General features: G+C 40.5%; 1 protein-coding gene across 9 annotated transcripts in view; it reads right to left on the reverse strand.

Moving 5' to 3' along the window:
* Nucleotides 1-900: 900 nt before the first annotated feature.
* Nucleotides 901-12,728, reverse strand: part of FAT3 (FAT atypical cadherin 3) — a 405,538-nt gene continuing 393,710 nt past the window's right edge. For 6 of the 9 annotated variants that reach the window (XM_027677451.1, XM_027677453.1, XM_027677455.1 and 3 more), the window contains 3 exons: nucleotides 10,710-10,769; nucleotides 8,084-8,119; nucleotides 901-7,480 (listed from right to left, as the gene is read on the reverse strand). In XM_027677451.1, coding sequence (XP_027533252.1) covers nucleotides 6,861-7,480; nucleotides 8,084-8,119; nucleotides 10,710-10,769 — 716 coding nt within the window. In that variant the 3' untranslated portion in view covers nucleotides 901-6,860. Of the gene's footprint in view, nucleotides 7,481-8,083; nucleotides 8,120-8,509; nucleotides 8,586-10,709; nucleotides 10,770-12,728 lie in introns of all 9 variants that reach the window. The other 3 variants (XM_027677457.1, XM_027677456.1, XM_027677458.1) reach the window with 2 other exon arrangements.

Raw genomic sequence — 12,728 nt, forward strand, 5'->3', positions numbered from 1 at the left:
CTTTCCACAGCTTAAACTTCTGTTTTAAGATTGTTGAGAAAGGGTATTTGTGCCCTGACTGGCACTGATTGAAATACTACTCTGGGTCCTTCATGTCTTAATGGGACACAGGCCAGCATCCCTCCTCCCCTGTAGCATGAGGTGTGCTCTTGGCTCTGTTATGGCAGGGTATTCAAGGAGCTGTGGAAGGAACATTTACCCTTCTTTCTACATTGCAGCTGGGGTAGGCATGCTTCAGTCCAGTCCAGCTAGGGCAGCTTGGGCTGTGGAGCTGAACAGATGTGATGAAGGAGGAATAAATGGGATATCCCTGAGTGTAACCCCCTGAGCAGACTAAGTACCATGCATAGCACCTTTTTTCAGGGGCAATGCTTACACACATAAGACTTCTCACTTGAATTTGTCCCAGCTGGTCCACCTGACAGTGCCATGATGCTGGAGGATAGAGATGCCCATGGCAGGTGGCAAATCTGCCCTCATGGAGTGTGCTGTTGCTTTACAAACCCGTTCCTTGTATCCCCACTAAGCAACTACCACAGGACAGGTGGATGGCCTCCTGAAGATGTCTCAGTCAATGGAGCTCACTGCCTAGATGGCTACAGGATGTGATGATGCCTTTTGCATTATTTGTGGATGTGGATTTAATCAGGCAACTGCCTTAGCTTACATGCACCAGCTAGGCAACTCTTGGCACGTGTGCTCTGCAGTGCAAGTAGGGGCCCCTATAGAGGAATTGACGTGTAATAATAAAATTAATTTGAAGAGTCCAAAAAGGTAGAATTTTCTACAATCTTGTACACAGAGAGGCAATGAAATGCTACATTCCTTGCAGAACTGATGTGTCTTATCTTGTTCCCTCCTTTGAAAGCAGGAGAAAAATCAAGAAGCAGTCAACACAGCTGGGCTTTTCTTTTTGTTTACTTGGAAAATTTGTTTTAACCATCAACTTTAGCAAATTTTGGCAGTTACAAACCTGTACACTTTTTTTTCGTTGTTTTGTTTTTATAGCAAAAGAACACAAGACAATACTGCCAACAGCAATGATGAAGAAACAATTAGTTTTCAGATGAAGGACTATACCCACTCAAAGTGATAAACCTTCCCTTTTGCATAAGGTTGAATTTGTTGTCATTGGAAAAATGACATCTCTTAATACCTACTTGAAATGGAATAAAAATCATATCTCTAGTTTTTTTGTGCAAAACACATTCATTTAAAAAAAGTCAATAAAAAAATCTTAGAAACAGAAAGAAGTTAAACAAAAAGAGCTGAACCCAAAGGAGTTACAGTACATTTTGAAATGATTAAAAAGTTTTCAGATCTAAAACTTTTTTGTTTTTTTTTTTCCTGCTGTTATCTTAAACTTTAAACCAACTTTGATGACTCTTTAGAATTATATCAAACAAACAAATAAACAAAAAAAAATTAAAGCGACCTGATTGGCATCAAATATCTACAAAAGCCTGGTAATTTGAAACCGTTATATACATTATTTTATAAACTTCTTCTTAAACACCAAAACATACATCTTTTACAAACCAGCCTGATTGCAACAGGTAAAATTTACAAGACAATCTTTTCCAATACAGTGCTTTAAAGAGAACTGCTTTCATTCCTAAACATCTTTGTCATCTCCTGAAAAACAGCAGTATGGGCTCATTGCATTGTTAAATAATAGTGTTTCAGGTATTCCTATGGCAAAAGAATGCTACAGTTCTGAGGGCTCCAATCTCTTTCCGTAATACAGTTCAAGTGCACTCTTAACACTGGTAAAGATTACTTATGGCCTTTGTGTAATACGACATATTTGCAATTATTGCTTTTCATTATTACATAAAGAAATGAATTTAACTTCATTTCCTCCCCATCCACCCATCCCTTGGATGATGCAGCTAAATTATTAACTGAATGGCCCTTCTCATAATGGAGATGTTAAATGTCAAGTTGTGAAACACAGGTTAAAATCCATGGGTAATGGCCAATGGTCTAAATTTCTAAGGGTCAAATCACAGTTTGGCATATTGAGAGGAACAGAGATGCAAACAGGCAAAAAGCACAGTTTTACTGCATGGTAAATGACGGTAAACCAACAGGGAATGAACCTGAAGATGTAGCTCTCTTCTTGAAAATCGACAAAATGTCCATTGTTACTCAGTGAATAGCTCCAAACATTACCAACAAAGCACAGATGTACTTTCAGTAGTAGTTTTAAAGAGCTGGTTTCCTCCATTATTAGGGGGGTTCCTTTTCAAATGAAGCTTTGCAGAACTGGTTGAGGGCACCTTCAACTCTCTCTCCCATGACTGCAATTATTATGGACTATAAGAATATACTATAGCATCCATTTAGTTTTTTCAAGCAGGAGCTTGATGAGGAGTAGAGCTGTGTTCTTAACCATTTTTCTTGTCCAGCCCACATTTATCTTTAAAATGGAACTTATATGAGCCAAGAGCAACAATTTTTATGTCATATTCTCAAAATTTCCCACCTGCCTGTTTTGCAGAGAAAACAGGCTGCTGCCTCCCCATTAATCAGCATTTCAGTGACATGCATTTTTTCACTGTGCTGCACCCACTCTGAGTTTCTGGAGGTACCAATACGTCAAGGCTATCAGTGCTTCAGACTACATCAGAGAATTTAGAGAATGGGAGAAAAAATTCTGAGGACCAAAATTTAGGTTCTTTGTGCAACATGCAGAGGGGGAGATCCTACTTGAGAGATGGAGCACACAGCTTTCTGATTTCTGAGGAAAACAGTGGCAGTGAGAAGCTTTTGACTCCTTACAGCCTTTTACTGCAACTATAAATTAAGGAAACCCATGGGATAGTTCAGAATCAAAAATGGCACTGAGCTTAAGGAAAACAGCTTGAAAGACAGGAAATCACAGTTCTGTAGTGAATCTCTGCATTCCAAAGTCCTCCTTACATGTATGTGTCTTCATACATTGAGTCCCATAGGAGGGTCCTATAGGAAGACAACTTTATGGTGATCTTCTAGAGGGGTTGTCCATTTCCTCCCATGGGAGAGAAGTGATTCTGCAGCTCCTCAGTGTCACATTTGGCCCTTTACTCTGCTGTAAGATACTGGCCCAGGACAGCAACCACATCCAGTACCTATGGTTTTGGGAGAACTTTTTGCCCCCCCTTTTTTTTTTTAGAATGTTTGTAATACAAAGGCAAAATAATTAACATATTTAAGAAAGGTACATAAGCCTAATTTTTCCTTTTGCACAAAGCCACTTTATGTGGTATTGGCAGCATAAATCATGTTGTCTGCCTCTTTCTGTTGCCAGAGTTATCAAAAGGGCTGTCAGTGTGCATGACACTCTCAACTTGATCAAAATGCAGAGAACAAGTACCCTTTTACTCAGCCTCATATACTCCTAGCAAAGTCAGTGATTCCTGATACAAGCAAGTATTTACATTTTAACAAGTTGCTTTTTTCTTTTGCTGTTTCTTTACAGAAAGCAAAGACTTCCTTGATTCTAGGAGTTATAACCCAATGATACTCAAAAGTACTTTATTAAGCCTGTGAAATCATCTGCTACAGATGATTCTGAGAGAAAATACCGTGTAGTGGAGCCATCTACAGGGAGGTAGCTTGAAATACAGACGCACAAGATAAGCAGAGATGTGAGGGGAGCTCTCGCAGAACCAGGGACTTGGCAATGACAGCAGCAGCAATATAAAAATCATCATATGGCAGAAAAAAAGAAATATATATTGAATGGACTAATATGAACAATAATTCTGACATTAGGTTATGAATGTGTTGTTATCTTCCAGATTAGAAAACTGTGACTTGTACATGTGGAGCAGTAATTAAAAAGAAAATAAAATGGTTTGGTTTAAAACAGTTGTTAATATGAAAGTCTGACTCCTTAAGAGGTATTTCACCTTTAGATCTGCATTTGGGTCTTATCATTTTCAAAAAGAGCTTGAACAAAACCAGAAGGGCCATGGAAGTACCATATTCACAGAAGGGAATCTGTTTAAAGATGAATTTGGAGGGGAGGAGATACTGAGGTATAGAAATCATGAGTAGGACAGAGAAGGCTGAATGGGTGATCATTGGCACCTTCCCAACAGAACTTTAATAAGTAGGCGTTCAGTGAAATGAAATGGCAACAACATCAAATAGAAAAAGTACTATACATTGTATTTATGCATATTTTACCAGTAAAACTCACTACCAACAATATATTACTGAGGCAACAAGCTTGGTAAGAAACATTGATTTTTTTTCTGTATGCAATTGCTAGGCTCCCATGGTGTCCTCCCTCCTGACACTTTTGATATGTCCAAGTAAAGGCTTGATATAGGTGTCTCCGGCTTATGCAAGAATTTTCACTACAGGAGACAGATGACAAGTACACCTAATAACTATCTGGGGCCTCAAACAGATTTAATTGCATAATGGATAAAAATGTGTCAAACCAAAACTGAGTAGGAGCATACCTCATGTAAACTGCAGCCCAATGCTAAGAGAGCATCACATTTCTCAGAAAGTCATACAAGCTTTAAAAGTGCAGCTAAATTTGCAGCTTTGTTTTGCAAACTCTGATGTTCCTACTCTTGAAGAGACATCAGTCTAATTGCATTTCCTTTCCCGTAACATAGACTTCATGAACAATTAAGAGTTATTTTCTATCCATGCCTCTAGGTTTGCCAAACCATTTTATGGCTTTTTGGCAAATCCCTCAGTTCTTTGCAATCACAATACAAATTTCCATATTTTTTTCTTCTTAAAATCACAGGAATAGTAGCAGGGAAAAAGGGGTTGAAACGCACCATGAGCACATTCAGAATATATCACCATTACAGAAGCATGTTTACTTTGAGAAGACCAAATGACATTCATAAATTCAATGGACGGGACCTATTTGCAGACAAGTACTTGATAATACTTGTATGTGCAGTACATTCTTTCTAGAAGTTCACTCGATTTATTCATGTCTCTGTATAATGAGCTGTTTTCTACTGAAGAATTGCTGCATCATCCCAAAGAAAATATCTACTCCAGTCTTCAACAGTTACATGAGCTATTGGAGAGAAGCAGCAACACACTGTACCTACTCCAAGAACTTTAGAAATCCTGTTTTATTAAAAGTGTTACAAGCAGCAATTATTTAAATGACATTCTATGAATAATTTCTTTGTATTTGGGACAATTTCTGAATAAACACTTCCTGTGTGTCAAGAAATGGCCCACAATTTAATCTTGGGTGAAGCTCAAGTCAGTCAAGAACATGTCCTGGAATACAACTACTGAAACTACCCGGTTAAGATGACTGACCAAGGGATAGGACATGGAAAGCAACACAGGAAACCTGTTACTGAATCTATTCATGTACCACAGTGATTTAGGTATTCAATAACTTTTCAGAATGACAGAATTATGCCATGGAAGGAATGGGAAAACCTAGCAGTAATGCAGACTTGTAGACACACATTCACTGGTAACATATACAGATGCTGTAAATTGCAGGGGTAAAAACATTTTTTCAGAGGACTGAGCAACAGGTATGCATATTCTACTTTACTACACTGAGTGAAAATCCCATATTTCCATATTGCACTTTGCTGCTCAGGCTAAATCAGTGTGAATGGCCATTTACTCCAATCAGGCTGAGGGAAGCATAAAAGCATAGAGAGGATATGGTTTTCTTCATCCCACAACAATATTCTGAAGTCTGCAAACAATCTTTGGAAGTTGTCAAATCCTACAAAATCATGAATCCAGTGGAAAATCTAGGGCCATACCTTTGGCCACAGTCCATCCATGCAGTTCCACTGCCTGAGTCAGTCCGTAGTAGCTGAGAGTTCATCCTGTAACCTCTAGGGATGGACATTTGCCAAATGGAGTTCAGCTAACAATCTGAGGTTATGCAACTTAATTGCAACTAATTTTACTGCAGTAACTGTAGCATGATGACTGCTGTTAAATAGGTGATTTGCCTAAGCAAGAAATTTCAAAAAATAATCAGCTGTGTGTAGTTAGTTAGGTTTCCCTGTGTTTTCAGATGCATGTTCACATTGCATACAGAAGTCAAGGGAGGCTGTGCATATGCAGCTGGGGCAAAACCAGGCCACTCCTGAGCCAAACTCTGATATTTCTAGAAGTTCTCACAGGTGAAGCTATGCACACACACCTGACGCCAGGTTTTAAAAAAATGGCAACCAAAATAGGCCAATTTGGAGTAAACCCTAAACTGTACATATGTTGCTCTATTTGCACACAAAGTAGAATGAAATGCTATGTAACAAACAAAAGTATAGATAAATATTTATGGACAAGTAACTGGTCGCTTGTCTTTGACACGTCAATTTGTAAATGTTGCTTTTTTTCAGCCATCTGAAATGTTGTACACAGCAGCCTCAGCAATCAATTGCTTTCACTCTTTGCTGACATGAATTTCATGCAGCAGTGCATCTTGGAACGATCCATACCACTTCCTTAATACTGTGGGGAGATTATAACACTGTAACACTTTTAATAACACAATGAAAATAAAAAATCAAACTTAGGAGAGAGAAAGGAATTATTTAGCAATTATTGTTTCCCCCTGCCTCGAAAGCTGAGTTTTACTCTTGGTAATAAATACAGGTACACACTCTCCAGATTGTCTGTAACAATTTTGTGATGTATAATACTTAACACAATTGGTCTCTTCGTGTCTGCACATACAGTATCATTTCTGAACAAGTTAATAATGGGTTATACTGTATTTTTGCCTTGCCTAATACATATAGACACACCTCCAGCAAATTTTCTGCTCAATATTTATACTATTAATTGGACCAAATGACAAAATTAAAAAAAGAAGAGGAGGAAGAAGAAGAAGAAGAAAGGAGCTTCCTTTACACTTGTGTCTGATGCTGGGTCTCCACAAATGGAATGTGAACATTTTCTAAGTTGAGTTCCTCCACGCTTTCAAAGTCACTCATGGCTACTTCGGAGTCATCAAAGCCGCAGCTGGCCGAGACATCAGAGGAGGAGGCATCTAGAGAGTTGTGCAAGGATAAAGGCATCTTACCTGCACTAACGTTTTCTGTGTTCTGGCTTGGGCAAACAGCAAAAGTACTAAATTCGTTCCCAGCTTGAGACCCCGTGGTGTCTGTCTCATTGGGGAACTGATGAGGAGGGAGGTACTGGCTAGGGTGGAAGTGCGGCCGTCTCCTGCAATCGGGGCTGAGAGTACTTGCCATTGAGACTGGCTGCGAGGGTGGGAGGGTTTCATACTGGTCCGGATAATCCTCTGGAAGAGGGGGCGGTAACTGGTCCTGGCTTAAAAACTCCTCTTCGTGAGGGGGAGGGTAGTCGCTGTCAATGTCGTAGCCACCAAGGTAGTAATCTGTTTCCAGTTCTCTGGTACTGCCGTGATGAGCCGAGCCTCCATCTGTTGTCTCAAAATTGGGCACTTCCTCAATGTCGGACAAACGAGCACTTGGCATCCAGTCAGAGGTATCCCAATGATACGCTGCAGCAGGAAAGAGAATCATAGCGCTCTGTTAGGATGAGACCACAAATGTGAACAGTGTCCTGCATGCATGGAGTCCTCACAGCACATTCAAATCACAGCATGCTCCACAGGCCACTGACACAGGTCACTCATGCTCTGACCGGGGAGGGTAGAGGAGGAGAATAAATTGCATTATGATGCTAATGTAAACAAGCAGGGAAACAAAGTATGGCCACTCTCAGGCATTTCGCTCTTTAGGATGCCACTGTGTTGTATTAGGAACTATAAGTCCAATAAATCAAAATGATAAAAATGTCTGAATTACCGCTTTTCACAGTTAATTGAAAAGATCTATAAATCAGCATGCTTATGGCATCACATCTCGTCTCCCCTTCCACCTCCAATGACTTCAAGAAAGAAAGTGTGCAAGCAAATAATCCGATTGACTGAAAACTGAATTTTGAAAAAAATGGCTGACCATTCTCATGCAGTTTATGAACCCAACAGAATTCAAACAAAAGAGTACACGTGAAGCAGTTCAAGAAGAAAACCAAATAGATCGTCAGTGCTCTGCCCACCCCAGCCCAGTCCAGCAGGCAGAAGGTGTCCCAGAAAAATCACCTCTGTTGTAGTTCTGTCCTTGATCCATAACAGACACTGTCAGATACAAAGTAAAAAGTAAAAACTGGTAACTCAGAGCTTGTTACCAGCATTGTATTACATGTGAAAATACAAAACTTTGCATGCATGTTTTTAAAGTATGGCTGCCTTGGCGTTATTTTAATAGAATTTTTAATTGTTCTTTATTTTAACGTACAAGCTAAACTTGCCCGTCAAATGCAGATATACATAAAAAATGTTTATGTCGTGTATTATATTCCTTTTCTATCATATCTTAATTGTTTACCCTCACTGAAGAGATATGGAATTACATTAGAGCTGGAATTCTTAATACGAAAAAGGGCTATCCACCATCTCTACGGTTTATAATTGCAAGTACATTTTTTTCTCACTTGTTCACTTTGAAACAGAAAAATAAGAATCTACCATTCTCAGGGCCGGTTCAAACAAATCTGGGCCCACCTGGGCTCAGATACCATGGTGATGGGCACGGTATAAGAACCTGAATAGAATAGAATACAAAGCCATTTAATGGGGCCGTCAGCTACAACGCTCCACAACCCCATACCCACCTCCCACCTGCACTGCCATGCTAGCCGGTGGGGAGGGAGGCATTCCGGTATGGAGAGGGTGCAGGGGTGGGGAAGAGAGCAAGGAAAAAGGTTTTATGTGAGACAAGAGCGGGGAATAAGCTGCAGCATTTTCTAGATGGATATGCTCTTGTTCAGCCACATGTTATTGGGCTTCATGCAAGAAGTCATTCAGCAAGGTCTCTGGATGGCATTGCTGGAGGAGGTCTGGCAAGATAAAAAGGCCTTTATGGCATCACCTCTGGGGCTCAGACACAGACGAGGGCAGAGAATACTGTTCTCTAGGCCTCCACCTACCAAGACCTCACTTGCCCTTGCTTAACACCACATGATGCATGTGGTGATGGTGATTTCTTCATTAGCTTGTTAGCCAGACAGTAGCTCTCTACCTGCTCTGTAATATCCTGGAGTGAGGAGGGCTGGGACTACTGCAGCTTTAGCAGCAGCGTCTAAACTGGCCCTAACCGCTCTTCTTCGCTTCTCTCTTTTTTGTAAAGTGGATTTTGCTTTATTGGGTCAGTGTAATGGCATTGCACCCGAGATGCATCAGGGCCCTCTGAGTTGTGTGGTTCAGAATCCAGGAGAACCTCTCTAATTTGCTGACTTGCACAACGCCCGGCAGGTCTCTGGGGCAGGAGCCCCACTCTTCCATGACTCTGTGGCAGTGATTCTGCTGACCAAGCATCCAGAGCTCCAGTGTGGCTAATTATTCACCACTTCTGCCAGCTCCGGAGCAAAGCAGGCAAGAGTCGTAAGTCTCATATAAGGAACTGAGAAGTGGGGAAAGCATTTTCAGTGCAGCCTCTTGAAACTGCTGCCAAACTGGCTTTTTCGGGTCTGTAAAGCATAATGGGGAGCCAATGAGTTTGCTTAAGCTTTCCTTTAGGAAGGAAAGGATGTTTTCAGTGCCTGTGGTTTCTTTTCAAGGTTATTTTCTTATTTTTTTGAGTGGGATTTTCTTTTTGTATTAACCTTGGCTATTACATTTATTTGATAATGAGAAGAATGGCACTCACACTTCAGGAAATCCATAACTGTACTATATACAAATACTCAAATGCCATCGCTAGCCAGGAGCAAAAATGTTTTTCAAAATTGCAGTGACCTGGCTCAAGAAAAAAAAACAGTTGTTTCCCAAAAATAATTTACTTAATCATTTTTAAGTATTATGGAGACTGGATTAGCTGAAGTCTGAAAAATCTGGCTCAAATTTGCTATGGACAGATGAAATTTTGACCCTCTGGATAATGTGAGTTGATATTGAGTTGACATTTTCCCACGGATAGGATATATATTGTAAAAATAAATAAATGTTTATCTGTGAGACACCACATTTCCTCAGTGCTTAACGGAAAAGGAAAATAGTGATATTCCTGCTTTACAGGGAGGGAAGTCAGTTCACCTATAACTTGATGAGTTTGAGGTTACCCAGGAGGTCAGTGGAAGAGGTGAGTGTTGGGTCCCTGACCCCCACGGGCATGCTCTATTCAATGGGCACATTAACCCCAGGGGAAAGTTAGGCTGCTTTGTTACATGGCATCCATGGAGCTATGTCTACACGTCTGTTTGACAGGGTTACCTGGGAGAAACCAGCCACCTGCCTACCATCATTTTGCTCCTCTCCGTGTGATCCCACTGGAGCGTATAACCCAGCTCTAGTGCAGCATGGGATACTTTACAGCCTTCCTGTGTCATCTTCTGTTTCCCAGTCTCTGCAGCCAGGATAACCTCTATGATATGGTTCCATTATCAATCTAATTTTTTCTCTGAAGGCAATGGGAGATAACAAGCAAAAACATTGACTTGAACAGAAGATGAAGGCTTGACACCTTTTCTACCACCTCCAATTATCCAGAGACATTTTGTGGTACGTTCCTCTGATGTTTTCATGTTTGCTGGTGAACATGCTGATCTGCAAAACCCAATCCCTGCCACAGGTTTGCTGGTCAGTGTAGATTAGTGAGGTTCTGCTGGAATTTTTCACAATGAAAACAGGAAGCATTGTTGCATAACAAGAAAGAAAAAAAATTAAATACCTTCATTTTCTATAGTGTCAACTACATTGTTGACAAGCTGTATGACAGTCACTATGGAAGCTTGCAGGGGAGGGAAAGTAGAAAATAAAGGGAGGGGAAGGACAGCTTCAGGTTAGTATTTAAAACACACATCATATGTTACCACAATAAATTCTCTCAAACAGACAGAACTGACATTGAAAAAAAAAAAAAAGGCTGCGACCAATGCATGATTTATACAATGGGTTGCAGGACATTTCATTTCAGATAATCCCATACATTTTCAGAGTGGTGATAAATTCCAAACCAGCATTTCCAGAAAGGCATATGGGATGATGTGTATCACTCATAAATTCAAGCAGACTGGCCAGCTGATTCAATTAACCAAAGCAGTATCTTGTCTACCTGACACTAATTTCTAATTCATTCTTGCTTAGAGGTCTCTAGAGACGGTGCCATGTGCTCCAAGGATCATTATCTTTTCGACCATCACAGCATCAGAAACAGTGCTAAGCTCAATCTATTTCCTAAGAGGAATGTTTTATTTATTTATTCTTTGTGCTGTGCCGTGTAATACCTCTGGGATGTTAAGCAGCACAGGAGGACACATGCAAGTAGCTTTGGTTCAAATTTTGATCTGTGTTTGACAGAATAGTTTCACAAATGCTTTGTGTGTTCTCTGCAGAAATTTTACCAAAACATACTCTCCTCTTGAAATAATTAATATAGACTGTGCAGTTGTTTAACATGAAGGTCTACAATGTGTTGTCCTCTAGATCTGCATTGTGCACCACCTAACACCTCTGCTTGTGAGGACATGAAATAAACCCACCAGAGGGGAAGCTCTGGTTTAGTGGGCACTGGATCCATCTCTTTTCCTTTGTCTTTACTTATGAAAAAAATGATTGTTTTGGAGCAGGCTAAGAAGGGGACCAGAAATGCTGCGCAAGAGATACTTTTGTGTTTCACATGGCCAACAGATTCTGAGGTCACAAGAAACATATTAACAGTAACAGTGCAAATATATGTTGAATATTTTCACATATTTGTTAAATTTTGGGCACGGGATCAGGGATATTATCCAATTTCCTCAGTTCTTGTGAAGGCTTGGCAAAAAGAGCCTCGATAAACCAAACCAGCCATGTTTTATGTCTATGTTCAGCATGTTTATGCCATCAACAGTGTTGACAATTGTACAAAGGAGATTTGTACTGGCTAATGCATAATAAACATTATAGAAAAATAAGGGGCTCCATGCAATTAGCTGCTGCATGGCTGGGAAGACATGGAGGGCAGCTGTAAACTCTATGAGGAGAACAACTGAGAGTGAAAAACAGGAGATCAGAAAGTCTTCATTGCAACTAAGGGTTTGCTCTGGTGGGAGCTGAGCAGAGCATGTTCACAGAAAGGAGGAAAGCTGCTTATAGCTCACTGCAAGTTAACACCCAAATACAACATTGCTCAGATTTTTTGCTTTTTGATCACAAAAAATACTGCTAACTATTCTCAGCAAGACTAGGGGAGCTGAGCAACTTAAATGCAGTAGAAATAAGGTGGTGGGGGGGAAAAAGGTAGGTTAAAAATCACACCCAAAAGGAGTTTTCATGGTAAGACAAACCCTATTTGACCCAGCAAGAGAAGGCTCCAAGCACTCTGGAGAGGCTGAGTGGAGGCTGCCTGCACCTGATAGAAACTGAAGAGCGCAGGGCTGTCCGCACCTTCGACTGGATGTGTCCCAGCGCTTCACCAGTGCAAAACAGGTTTCCCCAGTCAGAAGCAATTACCCATTTTTACAAGACAATGTTGGCACAGCCATGTGTACATCAGCATGACACAAACCTGTTCTCTCTGCTAGCCATTTGAGAACCTGGCAGTATTGCTCTTGGCTTTGGAGGAAGGGGTTTGGTTTTGTTGTGGTTTCACTGACAACCTGTTAACCTTTGTAGGTATGTGAAGCAAAAAGAATTAAGTTGACAGGAAGAGGAAGGATTTATGGCTTCAGGAGGGATATCTGTTAGTCCTTAAGTACATGTATGTGAA

Source organism: Neopelma chrysocephalum, unplaced genomic scaffold, assembly GCF_003984885.1.
Source record: "Neopelma chrysocephalum unplaced genomic scaffold, ASM398488v2 Primary Assembly neopelma1_43, whole genome shotgun sequence".
NCBI lineage: Eukaryota > Metazoa > Chordata > Aves > Passeriformes > Pipridae > Neopelma > Neopelma chrysocephalum.